Source organism: Acomys russatus, chromosome 16 (genome assembly GCF_903995435.1).
Source record: "Acomys russatus chromosome 16, mAcoRus1.1, whole genome shotgun sequence".
Taxonomy (NCBI): Eukaryota; Metazoa; Chordata; class Mammalia; order Rodentia; family Muridae; genus Acomys; species Acomys russatus.
Window position 1 is genome coordinate 47,254,242 of NC_067152.1, and position 15,422 is coordinate 47,269,663.

Here is a 15,422-nt window from a genome sequence, read left to right on the forward strand (position 1 = left end):
AATCTGATGCCCTCTTGTGGCCTCTGAGGGTACCAGGCACGCACAAGGTACCCAAACATACATTCAGACCCAACACTCAAACACATAAGATAATAAAACAACTTATAAACAAGAAATTACCGTCGTTTTAAAACTATCATTTAGCTGGGCGGTGGTGGTGCACGCCTTTAATCTCAGCACTCGGGAGGCAGAGGCAGGCGGATTTCTGTGAGTTCGAGGCCAGCCGGGTCTATAAAGTGAGTCCAGGACAGCCAAGGCTTTTACATAGAGAGACTCTGTCTCCAAAAAAAAAAAAAAAAATAAAATAAATATATATATATATATATATATATATATATATATATATATATATTAAAAACAAAACAAAACAATCCTTTGAAAATGAAGGAATCAAGAAATTTCCAAATAAGCAAATGCTGAGGGAGCTGCCCATGGGTACAAAGCGAATCCTGGGGCTAAACAGGAACTTGAAGCAAAAAATGTGAGCAGTACTGAAAAAGCTGTGGCATAGGCCAACATAAAAGATAGCACTGTCTTATTTTGATCTGTATATATTTACAATACAAGACACTTATCTATGTCAGTAGGCACAGTTTACAGATGCACTCTATGGACACAAGGCAAGAATGTAATTTTTGTAACATCAAGTTAAGGAGTTCAGAACTGAAGCTAAAATGATATTAATTCAGCCCGGATTAATGATAAACTGAAGATGACTGTTGTAGTCCCTACAGCAACTAATTACAAACACACAGGAAGGAGAGAAGACGGGGCTCTAACAGAAAACTAAGGAACAAGCCAACACCCCCAAAAAAGCACAATACAGGACTGAAGAACACAAACAAAGACATTTAAATGGATTAAACTCTCTGACTAAAAGGTAAACGGTGGCAGAACAATTTTTTTTATTATTCTTTTTTATTTATTTTGGGGTTTTGAGACAGGGTTTTCTCTACGTAGCCCCAGGTATCCTAGAATTCACTCTGTACACCAGGGTGGCCTCAAACTCACAGAGATCAGCCTGCTTCTGCCTCCGGAGTGCTTGGATTAAGGGCATGCACTGCCACTGCCACCACCACCTGGCTAAGGCAAATCAAATCTTTTTTAATGACTCACCTAGCCAGCTCACATCTACAATCTCAGCATTTGGAGAAACTTAGGAAAAAAAATCCCAAGGTCAAGGTCAGTCTAAGTTACATAGTAAGACTCTGCCTCAAAACAAAATAATAAATTAAAAAATGACTTCCCTAAATGTTGTAAGAGATCCAGAGGCACACATAAGCTGAAAGGTCACATGTAAAAACATCCTGTGTACTAATCACAAACAAATCTGGGTGGTTTTGCAAATACCAGACAAGAAGGATTTTATTCCTAAATTATTTTGAAAAGCAAGTAAACAAACAAAACCCAACATGATTATACTGATAAAAGGATCCATCAATCAAAAAAGTAACAATTACAGTCAGAGCACCACAGAACAACTGAAGTAACAAAGTAGCCTACATAGCTAGACAGAAGAGTACTCAAACCACTGAATCCAGGAGTGAGCTGCATCCCTGCCAGCCTTGACGAGGACTCAGAGGGCTACACGGCAGGAGCCTGCGTGACGCAGTGTAAGAACTGGAGGGGGCTGGAGAGATGGCTCAGAGATTAAGAGCCCTGTCTGTTCTTCCAAGAGTCCTGAGTTCAATTCCCAGCAACCACATGGTGGCTCACAACGATCTACAGTGAGATCTGGTGCCCTCTTCTGGCCTTCTGGCTCACATGTAGGCAGAATATGTATAAATAATAATTAAATAAATCTTAAAAAAAAAAAAAAAAAAAAAGAACTGGGGACCATGCAACAGCGCTCCTTATTAACACACATGCAAAAGTCCTTAATAAAAGCCAAGTGTTGTGGCTCATGCCTTTAGTCCCAGAAATCGGGAGGCAGTGGCATGTGACTGTAAGTTTAGGCTAGCCTGATCTGCATAGCAGGTTCTAGGCCACCCAGAGCTACAAAGTGAAAGCATGTTTTAAAACATCTTTTAAAAAGATGGGGAAATGGCTCAGTTAGTAAAATGCGTGCCATACAACCATGAGAAACTTTCTATCTCCAGCACATAGAAAGCCAAGTAAGTGTTATCTGCTGATAATCTCAGCTCTGGGGACTCACAGGCAGGAAGAACATCTGCCAACTAGCCTCGGCCAATCAGTGCACACCAGGCTTAGTCAGAGACCTTGTCTCAAAAAATAAGGTGGAGAATGATGCCAAACACACACACACACACAACCACAAATCCTACACACACAACACACACACACACAACCACCCCCACACAACATACACACCACCCCCACACCACACACACACACACACACACACCCCTGACAAGATACCAACAAAGTGAATCCAGCAGCCCACTAGAAAGATTACACAGCATGGCTGAGTGGGACTTACCCAAATAATGCAGACAGTTTGACACTGGATATCAGTATAACACATAATTTAATACAATGAAAGAAAAAAATCAGTTTCTGAAATTAACTCCAAAAAAAAAAAATCACTTGACAAAATCTACCCCATCCATGCCTGTAGTGATTAAAAATGAAATAATAACTCAGCAAAGCAATACAAGAGGATGTCCTTAGTTGGATAAACAGCACTTACTAGTCTCATATTCAACAGTGGGAAATGTAAGCTTTCCCCTAAGGTCGGGATATTGAGGTTTACTACTTCTACACATTATTAGAAAATTTAACCAGAGACTTAAACAAGAAAAAGACAAAGTCCAAATCAGGAGCTGGGCATGGTGGATGAAGGATCATGTGTTTAAGGCCACCACAGCCTGGGCTACAAGGCGTGCAAGCACGCGTGCGTGCACACGCACACACGCACACCAATCAGAAGGAAGACTACCTCTAACTCTGATAATACATGACACTATCTTCAAAAAGAAAAAAAAGTATTATTGTTTATAAAGGAATTAATCAAAGCTGTAAGATCTACGGTATCAAGGCCAGGCGTGGTGGCGCACGCCTTTAATCCCAGCACTTGGGAGGCAGAGGCTGGTGGATTGATGTGAGTTTGAGGCCAACCTGGTCTACAAAGTGAGTTCAGGACAGCCAAGGCAACACAGAGAGACCCTGTCTCAAAAAACCAAAAAAAAAAAAAAAAAGATCTACAGTATCAACTGCAGAGGGGTGTTAATTCAGAACATGGCTGCTCTGGCAAGAGATCATAGCCAAAGATCTTCTAGGTCTGTGTTTTCTGGCTGGACTACAAACTCCCTTTAATCCCAAACGAAGGTAAAGTTAGTTAGTAAAAGGAAGCACCCTTGTTTGAAAGTGATGTCTAATTGAGTGGCAGAAAAGGTGATGAATCAGAGAAGATTTGACAGAATAGGATACACCCAACTCTCGAGAGAAGAGAGAGGAAAGGGAAGCTACCCAAGAGTTTTTACCAGAACAGTAATACAGAGAATAGGTTGCAGAGAGACAACTCAGGTGAAGACGGAACAAGCCAGAAAATGAGAAGGAGCCAGAAGATTAGAGCAGATTGCTAGGTTAGTTTGAGGCCGAGCAGAGCAATTCTGGGCCAAGAGAGAAACGAGATTAAATAAGTCAGCTGGGAGAGGAGTTTGAGCCAGAACAGTTGAGTTGAACAGCCAGCCCAGAGCTCAGAAAGAACAAGAAAGGGTGATCTTATCAAGCAGTAAGTCTCAGATGCTGAAAACATTCTAGGCCTAGGTTAGATTGTACAGAGGCCTAGGTTAGCAGAAGGAGGCAGTGAACCTCCCAGACAACAAATGAGCCCAGAGCCCAGAGAATAGAAGTTACTTTTACAATCAGCTGTAAGTATTTGTGCATAAAGGGTAACTACCACAAGAGACTAAAAAGATAAGGTAAAGAATGTAAGAAAGTTATGTAAATTATACATCTAATAGTGCTATAGCTCTCTGTGTATATGTCTATAGCTCAGCAATGAGGAGACAAACTACCCAAGTGAACAGAACTCCCCCCAAAGATACACACAGCCAGGGCACCCATGGGAGGCTCAGCATCAGTAACGACTTGGAAATGCAAACAGACCCACAATTAAACACCTCAGACTCACCAGAACGGCTATGAGGGAAACTATAAAAGGTAATAACAAGTGGCAGTCAGGATACGAGTAACCTGAACCACTGGAAAATGTAAAGTATTCTCACTGAGATTAACACCATGGCAGTTCTTCAAGCTGATAAATCTAAAATTATAAGGCATATGCTCAATAGAGTTGAAAAACAATGCTCATATACTGGCTGAAAAATCAGTGTTCAAACAAAAACACAGATATTTATATTGACACCACTAACAAGAATTTCCAAAAAAATGGAAAGTTCTAAATGCCCGTCAGCTAATGAAATGGATAAACAAAACATAGTTTATCTGTACAACGGAATTGTTCTGTAGTGAAGAACAAAGCGCTGATGCCACAATGGATGAGTATTAGCAAAGCTGTGCTTACGGAATTAGTTACTTACAGGAGTACACACTGCAGTCGCACTGAACTGACAAGTCTGTAGACATGAGCTATGTCAGCAATGGCCGTGGACAGAGCAGCCCTTGCCCTTAAGAGAAAGCCATACATCCAACGCACTGGCAGATTCGGCATCTGGTGAAGGCTGCTTCAGGATCCTCTGAGGTTACTGTCCCTTTGTACAGGGCTCTCTGGGGCCTCTTCTGTAAAGCACCAAGCCCATTTCCATTCATGAGCGTCCACCCTCCAAAGGCCACGCCTCCTAAAACCTACACGTGGACTAGGCTACAGTTACAAATTGGTTGTAGACTTAAGCACCGAGACAACACATCCTTACCAATAAACGAGAAACTGGCTGGATGGGAGGTGGTGGGGGAAGAGGCAAACAGACCTCTGTGAGTTCGAGGTCAGGCTGAGGGGTGTGGGGGAAAGAGAGAAACTGAGGCCCGCTTGGTTATCAGTGGGCAACAGTCCTAATCACCAGACCTGAGGATCGCCAGGACACCTTTTTCCAGACTGTAACAGTATGAAAAGATTTAAGTCTGTAGGTTGGTAAGAAATCATGATTACAGTTTAAGTTACCTCCTCTGGGAGAAGGGGAGTCATGGCCGCCAATGACTACGGAGATGCCAGAATCTTCCAGTTTCACCTTCCATTTTTCAATGATGTTCCTAGACTTGTCCTGCAAGTGTGGCACAACAGGTCAGGAAAACTCCCTCACATGTGGTTCGTAAAACATTAGCTCACCCAACAGCTGGCCCATAAATACCTTGCTGGCATCATTGAAAACTGAGAGCTCCATGGTGCCTTCAAAGTCTTGTTGTAAAACAGACCTCAAGCACTCATCCAACCACTGTTCAGCATTGTGCACGGGGAGGATAATAGACTAGAATTCAGAGAAATGTGTTAGCAAACAGCTATGGGGAACTGCCCTCCCTTCGGCAGCCATGAAATATTTATCCCACAAAATGAGGGCCTGGCCTCCAAAGGCCTAGAACCATGCCCAACAAACCAAAGATGTCTACTCCTAAGCTCCTGACATTCACTTGGTCCATAACATTTAACAGGTCTTAGGTTCCTACCTTAAGTTCTTGATGGTTTTAAAACATTATTCCATTTATTTATCTGTTATTACATGTGCACACATGAGCCTGGGTTTCCAAGCTCGGTGGGACGTGCCCTTGCCCACTGAGTCATCTATCCCGACTCCCCTCGACACGTTGTTGAGAGAGGGAAAACCCTGAAAAGCATCCAAATGGCCTTAGGTCAACGGTGAACTCACGATCTTCATCATTGGGCCGAAGCATCATCACTCTGGTTAAACACAGCCCCTGCTCATGAGACCCAGACTCCAACAGAGTGGCCCCTTCACAGAGGTCATCACAGCTCATCAAAGAGCCGAGCTGGACCACCAGGGCACGTACAGGCCCTTAATCTCTGCTCTACACGTGAAGCCATGCACCAGCGCTGTCTTGGGGAGTCTCACAAGGTCAAAGGTTTCTCAAGTGGCGTGGAATAAAAACACTGAAACTTAGTAGCAAAAAGAATAGTCGTCATGGGAACTGCCTGAATTTTATGTAACACAGTAAGCAGTAGAGACCAGCCGGGTGTGAACATACACACATGTATATACATGTTACATATATGTAACACAGGCAAGATATAACAGACAATAGCTAATCTCTACATACAAGGCCTACATACGATGTGGGTAATATCTACATAGATCACTAAAGATAACATCTACATATAATAACTTTAAATTGCTGAATCTGAACATGGTTATAAAAAGCTTATAAATGAGTGTTGAAGACACACTCCACAAAGTTCTTTACAAATGAGATGCTCTTTGAAGAGCTGATGATACAAAAGCAGCATCCTATCCTGTTGTGTTTGCTCTGAAAGTGTTGCTTAAAGACTTTTTAATTCATTATTTATTTGAGCTTCTGGGGATCGAACCCAGGGCCTTGCACATGCATGTCAGGAGTTACAGCCCAGTCCTCTGGACTTACTTTGTAAACGAAATAAACATTAATTTAAAATTTTGGCTTTTCTGTGTCTGGCCTCACTCTGTAGACTAGGCTGGCTTCGAACTCACAGACATCCACCTGTCTCTGCCTCCGGAGTGCAGGGATTAAAGGCTTGTGCCACCCGGCCAGGCTGGAAAATTTTTAATTTTCTCAAGACCTACAAGATGTAAAATAAAGAAGGGTGCAGCAACTCGTATTTGTTACAACTGGGACACAGATGCTGGAGGGTTTCCAGGTCCTCTCCAGCTACAGTGTTGCAGGCCAGATAGTGTTACAAACCTAACAACATAAAAATGATATAATGTAAGGATAGGCCTCGATTTACCAGTTCCCAATTTCAGTAAGACTGGCATGAAAAATACAATGCGCTTGGCGCTGAGGCTGTGAACCATGTCTACAGTGTGTCCTAGCCCCTGACATCTATCCCACCAGCTGGGTATGTGGGGCAGGTGTTGGCATGCTGGAGCCAGGGCTGGGGCTGTGGGGTACTAGAGTGCTGGGCAGGGAGGTGTGCAGCCTAGTGTACGTAGGAGCTCGGGCAGGTGTGCCATCTGTACCTACATCTACCTCCAAACATGGTGTGGTGGGAGTCCTCCAAGCTGAGGTTCCTGAACCCGGGGTAGTGGGTCAGGAAAAGATCCTGGCGGCTGCGCGCCCGGGACAAGATGACTGCCCAGTCGGGAAAGGAGAAGAAGCTGCAGAAAGGACGAGAGGGAGGGGCCCTGTCATACCTACCACTTGGGCCAGCGGGCCGCGCGTGGTGGTGTTCTCCGGGAGCTGCATGGCGTGGCGGGCCGGGGGGGGGGGGGTGCCCTTCTTATGCGCGCGCGGTTTGCCACGGAGCCCAGAGTGCACCCTGCAAGCTTCGGGGGGAGGCGATGCACAGACTGGACCGCTTCCGATTGGCGCAGAGCCACGTGGCCCGCCCCTGCAGTGCTATTGGTGTAGAGACACGTCAATCAGGAAAGGGGGACGGTGCTTCGAGCAGAGTGCCCAATGAGGCGGCCTGTTCGTGTGTCCTAGACGCCTGGGCTCGCAGAGCGCACGGGGCAAGACGCGGGCCTCGGAGAGGACAGCTAGGGAGGCTTCAGCCGGTCGTGGTGGTGGTGCTGGTGGCCGGTGCTGACTACGGTTGGGCTTCCGGACTTTCCGCCCTTGCAGTTTTCACTTGGCTTTGCGGCTTCTTGGCTGCGAAAGTCGTCTTGCCCCACCTGATGGAAATAATCGCAAACTGAAGTCCACAGACAAACGAAATTTATGAAAATACTTCAGAATGGGGGGACTTGTGAGGGGCGCCACCCTGGGCAAGTAGGTGGTGAGTTAACAAAAAAAATCCAAACCCGACCACCTGAGGTTGGGCCTGTGTAACTTTAAAAAGGAAAATTGCTGCGTTTCTATGCTACACAGAGATGCACCGCCTAGGGGCTCCTGGGTGGTGACAAGGGGTGAACTGTGGGAGCCCCCAAGTCCCACAGTGCCAAAAGGTCTCAGGAAATTACTTTCAAAGGACAGGTGACAACCTCCGGGCTGCATGAAAGACAGTAACAGGCTGAAGGGAGGACGGGGACCCGGACAGAGAGGAGAAACGCCTGACTACTGATGTAGATAACCCTGAGTTTCTTTTCCAAATAGACTTAACGCTGGTGCCTGCAGTTTCTCTGGATGGTTATCCCACAACTAGAAGTGTATTTTAAGATGGCATGTTTTGGTCATCCACGCCCTCCATTTTTTGAGGGGTGACGCTAAGGTTACCCGCTGGCCTTGGCACCATGCAGCCCTCAAGAGTTTCCACACTTAAAAATAGCAGAGGAACGCCTTTAATCCCAGCACTCGGGAGGCAGAGGCAGGCAGATCGCTGTGAGTTCGAGGCCAGCTGGTCTACAAAGTGAGTCCAGGATGGCCAAGGCTACACAGAGAAACCCTGTCTCGAAAAAACAAACAAACAAACAAACAAACAAAAAAACAACAACAACAAAAAAAAAATAGCAGAGGAGTGGAAGAGATGGCTCGTCGGATAAAGGCGCTTGCTGCCAAGCCTTAAAACCCAACTTTGAGCCCTGGGACCCACATGGTGTCAATGAGAGAACCTGCTCTCCTAGTTATCCCCTGACTTCCAAACATACAGGCTGTGGTCAATCGATACACACCCACACTCCCAACACATGTGCAACATAACTAAATAAAATGAAGCTTAAAAGTAGCAAGAAGTCGCACCATAGCTTTAGAGAACTGCAGTGCTTTTTGAATTTTTGGTTTTAGATTAATTTTATGTATACAAGTGTGTGTGTGTGTGTGTGTGTGCGCGCGTGCGCATGTGTGTGCCACATACCTTCCTGTTACCCATGAAGGTCAGAAGAGGGTGTTAGATCCCCTGAAACTGGAATCACAGAAAGGTGTGAGCCACCAGGCAGGTGCCAGAAATAAAAAACCGAGTCTCCCCAAGAACAACAAGAGCCAAGTCTCCAGCTCATGACTGTGGTGCTTATGCCTTAAAATACTTTCCTCAGTAGAAAACAGTGCCCTGCTCCCCCTCTGTCCCAAAGAAAGAATCTACACGCACCCTGCCAGTTCAGCAAAGGAACCTGGTACCCTTAGCAATCTGTCAGCTTAAATTTAGGAGATGCAACAGTGCCCGACCTGTTTCTACAGCCTGTTGTAGGCATGACCAGACTTCTTCCTGACTGTATAAACATAGTGGTCACTCTCTTCCGTGAAGTTGGAATAGGGCCGTGACTGAACCTCTGCAGGTCGCCGGGAGAGCTAACTCGCCCCGCACAGAGAAGGCAAGCAGGCGACAAACACTGAGAACTCGGCACATGGGTGCTTTGGCTAGCACTCTTCCCTTCTTACCTGTGCTAATCCACTCAGGCTACGGCTCCTGGGTGCTCTAAACTAAGGCATACGGGCATGTCTATGAGCACCTCTTTCACAGGAAAAAAAAAAATGTTTTCTTTTAAAAATTAAGATCAAATGCAAAATATTCTGTAGCTTCTTACAAAGCAAAGCACCTCTGATGTATGGTATTTTTACTGAAATCCCACCTTATCTCAAAAGCCAGTAGAAGGTAGAAAGCTTTAGATGAGTTGAGGAGAAATACAACCTCATCTTTAAATCTGGCCGAAGCAATCTGAGAATTTGTTTTCAAAGACCTTATGGTCTCTCAGAGTTAATGTGTAAGGAATAGTTTCATTTTAAATGACTTAGCAGTAAGCAGCATTCTAGATCCCAGAAGGGGATGAAGCTACAGAGTCAGGGACAAAGGAACACAGGTGGTTCCTCCACGGTTGTAACACATGGTTCTCAGAGTGGGCTGGGGCTGCCTGGATCTCACGTCCTGGAATCTGTTGCAATATGGTACGTTTTTTGATGTATCCTCCAACACAATATTACTAGGCATTCTCTAAAAAAACATGTTTTCTTTAATGGATATATGGTGTTCTGTATGCATGTGTATGTGTGTGCGTGTGTGTGTGCGTGTGTGTGTGTGCGTGTGTGTGTGTGCGTGTGTGTGTATGTGTGTGTGTGTGTGTGTGTGTGTGCGTGTGTGTGTGTGTGTGTGTGTGTGTGCGTGTGTGTGCGCGTGCGTGTGTGCGTGTGTGTGTGTGTGCGTGTGCGTGTGTGTGCGTGTGTGTGTGTGTGTGTGTGTGTGTGTGTGCGCGTGCGTGTGTGTGCGTGTGTGTATGTGTGTGCGTGTGTGCGTGTGTGTGCGCGTGCGTGTGTGTGTGTGTGTGTGTGTGTGTGTGCATGTGTGCGTGTGTGTGTGTGTGTGTGTGTGTGTGTGTGTGTTACCTATAGAGGACAGAAGAGGGAGCTAGTATTGGAGTTATGAACAGATGGTTATGAACTGACATGTAGGTGCTGGGAATCAAACTTGGGTCCTCACAAGAACAACCAGTGCTCCTCCCGACTGACCCTTCTTGAAAGCCCTGGTATCATGCAACAGCGTCCTCTGATACTGAAACACTTCATCCTTGCAGGAAGGTAAACAACTCAAAATAGCTTCAGGAAGTTCCTAAAACTGACCAGACTCACTAGGGCCCTCCCTGCCAGAGTAAACAATAAAGCTGAGAAAGTCCCTCTCAGACTAAAGGGAGGCTGAGCTGCAAAGACTGGGAGCAGACCTTCAAGAAGCAGCAACCAGGCAAGCTGCCCGGAACAGGGTTAGATTAACTAGCCACCTAGAAAGGACACTTTCCAGCCTGTTAGTGTGCTCCAGGCCCCCAGATCTTGTGAGCTGTCACGTATGCTGGAGTGAGTCTTGGTTATGTAACTGTCTTTGAGTCATTTCTACTCTTGAAAGCAACCCTGGTAAAACATTGGTTTGCCAAATTGGACTTGGGTGGTATCTATACTTTGGTCTGTCATGACAAACGTGTGTTTCATCTCCCCGGGAAAGTCTTGTCTACAACACATAGCAACTCTCTTTTGCAAACATTGAGAGTGCCCAAGCACTGCAGAAGTTCATGGTGGTAGCAGTAGTGGAACCGAAGATCAATCCCCTTGATGCAGGGAGTCTCACCAAGATGGTATACCAAAAGGCCAGGCCACGGAGCCTGGCACCAGCGCAGGCAAAAGACAGGAAATGGGCATAGTGCTTACCGTGTCCGAAGTGTGCGGTCTCAATCAGACGCAAGAAGAGCAGGAATGAAGGAGGCAGATGAGCCGCTCTGGGCATCTGAAGGAAAGTGATACAAAACTCCCGAAGCTGCGGCTTGATGCTGCTTATACAGAAAGCTTGGGGTGGGGGTGGGGGTGGGGGGTCGGCGCTACCTATGTGTATTTAGAGGCCTCGGTGCTAACTGCACAGGACTTAAAGGGAAGGACACTTCTGTGTTCCGAAATGTCATGTCTCCCAGGCCCACGTATGAGAACCTGGCTCCAAGAGGATGGTGTTAGATGGGGCTTTTAGGAGGTTCCTAGTTCACGGAATTAGTTACTTACATAAGACACTCAAGGGAGCCTTTGCAGCTTCTGCCATGTGAGGATACACAAGAGGTGCCGTCTGTGAGGAAGTGCTCCTCAGCAAACACTGAGTCTCCGGGTGTATTGATCATGGACTCCCAGCCTATAGAGTTATAGGAAATAAAACTCTACTGTTTATAACTTACCCACACTGCACCGGGTGGTGGTGGTGGCGCGCACCTTTAATCCCAGCACTCAGGAAACAGAGGCAAACAGATCCCTGACTAAAAGGACCAATCAGGTTACAGAGCTAGTTTCAGTACAGCCAGTGTTACACAGAGAAATCCTGTCTCAAAAACCCAAAATAAACAATTAAAAAATAACTTAACCAGACTATGATATTTTGGTATAACACCCCAAACATACTAGATGCTAGTTTCTGAATTTTACAACTACATGCTGCTTGTACCAGAGTAAACAACTCAGTGCAGATCTCCATGGACATGACAGGACGTGGGCATTGCTGGGCCCTCAGTGACAGTCTGCCAAGCATACAACCAGCAAAGGCCAAGATGAAAGGCAGCTTTAAAGCAATAGCCAGATGGACTCTCAGGACAGCCAAAGCCTCAAGACCTCCAGTGTTCTTTCCAAGTTTCCAAATGGGACAGATCTCAGTTTATCTCCACTGACCCTCTCCTGCTGAAGGTCAGGATGCCTGGACCACAGAAACCTGCACGTGGTGAACAGCACATCTCCAAAACACTTCAATTCTCAAGAAGAAAACAGGCTATGGGTATATGAGGCTCCATCTTCTACACTACCTCACTATTTTATAGGCTAGTTGTACCTCGTGCTTGGAATTTAATGTTTATTCAAGATCTACGGCTCATGCTTTCTAGAAGTATAATCTACAGAAGTTTGTCCTGCTGTGGACATGGTCCCAAGAGTTCTGTCTTTCGGTAGCACAAGCTCCTGGAATCCACACTTGGGCATAAGAGTTCCTATAAGGCATCGCTGTGATCCAGTCAGGGAGTAATTTCTATGTGATTGTGATGTGCCCCTGTTGTGCAGCAGTTTGCTCCTAGATTAAAGCCTTCCATCTTGGAAGGAAACTTCTTAGGACATAGAATATAAAAGCAGGAGCACACCAACCGGATATTATATGACATGGTACTCTAACACATGCCTCCTGGTTTTGCGTCAACTTGACACAAGCAAGAGTCACCAGAGCTGAGGGAGCCTCAGTTGAGGAAATGCCTCCACAGATTGCATTACGGCATTGTCTCAAACAGTGATCAATGGGACAGGCCCCAGTCCAAGGAGGATGGTGCCACCCCTGGGCTGGTGGTCCTGGGTTCTCTAAGAAGGCAGGCTGAGCAAGCCAGAGGGAGCAAGGAAGTAGGCAGAGCCCTCCATGGCCTCTGCATTAGCTCCTGCCTCCAGGATCCCATCCTGCTTGAGTTCCTGTCCTGATTTCCTTCAGTGAGGAACAGCAATGCAGAAGTGTAAACCAAATAAACCTTTTCCTCCCCAATTTTCTTTTTGGTCATGGTGTTTCATCATAACAATAGAAACCCTAACTAAGACATAAGGTGAGGCAAAACACTCCATCCTCCAGGGAAGCTCTTTGACACAGGAAGTAAATGACTCAAAATACCCTCAGGAAGTCCGCAAAACTGACCAGATTCACTAGCTGTGGTGAATCCCTTCTCCAAGAGTCTATAAATAGTAAACACTGTTGACAGTCACCCTCAGACAACCCAGCCCCCTCCCCACCCAGGAATCAGAAGCCAGCTGCCTTAGGGTTTCTATTGCTGTGATAAAACACCATAACCAAAAGTAATTTGAGGAGAAAGGGTTTATTTCTGCTTACAGTTCCACAGCACAGTCCATCACTGAAGTCAACAGGAAGCTGGAGCCAGGAAGCTGGAGCAGAAGTCGTAGAGAAATGCTAACTACTGGTTCCCTAGGCTTTGCCTCACCTGCTTCTATTATACACCCAGGGCCACTGCCCATGGGTGGCACCACCCACACTGGGCTGGACCCTCACACATCAATCAATTAACTAAACACAGCACAGGCTGTCTTCAGGCCAGTCTGGCTGGGCCATTTTCTCAGTTGAGGTTCCCAAACGACTCAAGCTTGCTGTCAAGTTGTCATAAAACTAGCCAGCACACCAGCTCAGCCTCTGGAAGAAGCCGAGACCAGCGCAGCAGTTCAGAAGAAATGGAGACCAGCCGAGCTTCCTGGAAGAGGCTCAGACTGACTAAGCCACGTGGAAAGGACACTAACATGTGGAGCTGCCTCGAGGCTGTACAGTGTGGGACAGGTTTCCAGATTTTCTGCAGTAGGCTGTGACGATGCAGCTGCCTTTGAGTCACTTCCACGCCTAGAAGTCTCCCCTCGCCCCTACTTCTGTAAGTCACACTAATAAAGCTCATTGGCTCAAAGCTGGACCTTGGTGGTATCTGTACTTTGGTCTGCTGTCAGCTCCAATCTGGGATGAGTAGATGTTTATTCAGGTCTCCCTAGGAAGAGTGTCATGCCGCAATCCATGAGAGCAGTTGTGAGGCACACCCATCACTGCCTCTGAGCCACATGGGGGGGGGGGGCAGACTATCCGGGAGAAAAAGGCTTAGAACAGCACCTCTGGAGGGAAGGGGTTGTGTGGGTGACAAGTTGCCCCCTCTTTTGGTGGTTTCTATTACTGCCTTGAACACTACCCCACTTCAGCTGTTATCTCAGCAGGTCACAACTCCCAACACCAGTGGTAGACCCTGTTAGAGGCCACCAGCCTTTCCCCTTCCCTGGCATAGTTACTGGATGAGACAGCCCTGACTCTTTTGGGTCATGACCTGTGATGAGGTGTCTTTCTTCTCACATGGACCTCCTAGAAGCCATGGGAAATGTTTTGAAGATGTGGTTGGAGCTTTGAGAGCCACAGGCAGATCCAGAGAAAGGAAAAGAAAACCTGTGATGTGGAGCCTAGACTCTTAACGGTGATCTCTGATCAGAGGGTGTCTTGTGACAAAGCTATGGGGCATCCCTGTGGCCTCCTGTGGGGAATAAGGCTCTCTATCCAGAGCCCCATGCCACGGCAGAGAACACGCAATGAGCAATAAGGAGTCACATGCATAGTGAACTCATGTAAAGTATTTGTCTTGACCTGGACCCCACACCTCCCACCCTGTGAGATATACTGGATAGAGCCATCCTGGGCCTAGAATTCAGGAAGCGGACAGGGGGACTCCACCTGGACTATTGTGTTTCTAATCAACCCTTGATGGGAGGAGGAGACCGGCCCTTGCATGTGAGAAACAGGCAGAGCAGATGAGAGGGGCGGCAGGTTCAGACGGAGCTTGAGTGCATGTGGATCCGGAAAAGGATCAGTGAACAGGCCAGACCAGCACATAGGCTAGAGACACCTAGGGACCCGTCCCGTGGAACAGATACTGGAAGGCTCACTCTTGTTTCACTTTAACCTTTTTTCTCTCTTGTGTAAGATAGTTGGGTTGTATAATAAAGTTTAATTGTTAAAAAACAGAGCCAATACCACCCCACAGCCAAGAAGATAGCATCAGTCAGATGGAGTATTTCTGTTCTGAGGCTGCTTTACAGGCTATGGTGATGCAGGCGAGGGGACCAGAACATAGAGTCTCCAGTATGCAGTTTATGCCAGTGTTGAACCCCAGGCCCTCCCCTATGTCTAGAGAACTGTCTACCTCAGCAGAGGCTGGAATGGCTGGGTCTCATCTAAGCCACTCTGGCTACTGAAGGGTCTACAGACATCCTTAGCCCTGGGCCCGTCTAACTACTATCTTATTTAGCTTTCTATTGTTCTGATAAAACACCATGCCCAAAAGGAACTTGGGGAGGTAAAGGGTTTATTTCATTTACATTTCCACATCACAGTTCATCAAGGTCTCTCTGTGTAGCCCTGGCTGTCCTAGACTCGCTTTGTAGACCAAGCTGGCCTCGAACTCACAGCG

The 15,422-nt window shown here is 46.5% G+C and overlaps 1 protein-coding gene across 1 annotated transcript in view; it reads right to left on the bottom strand.

Annotated features, from left to right (window-relative positions):
• The window catches only part of B3gntl1 (UDP-GlcNAc:betaGal beta-1,3-N-acetylglucosaminyltransferase like 1), a 57,970-nt gene extending 50,651 nt beyond the window's left edge, over positions 1 to 7,319 (bottom strand). The window contains exons 1-3 of the mRNA XM_051159270.1: positions 7,267 to 7,319; positions 5,271 to 5,387; positions 5,084 to 5,183 (exon numbers count right to left, since the gene is read on the bottom strand). Of these exons, the coding sequence (XP_051015227.1) occupies positions 5,084 to 5,183; positions 5,271 to 5,387; positions 7,267 to 7,314 (265 nt within the window). The 5' untranslated portion in view covers positions 7,315 to 7,319. The remainder of the gene's footprint in view (positions 1 to 5,083; positions 5,184 to 5,270; positions 5,388 to 7,266) is intronic.
• Between the last annotated feature and the right edge of the window lie 8,103 nt (positions 7,320 to 15,422).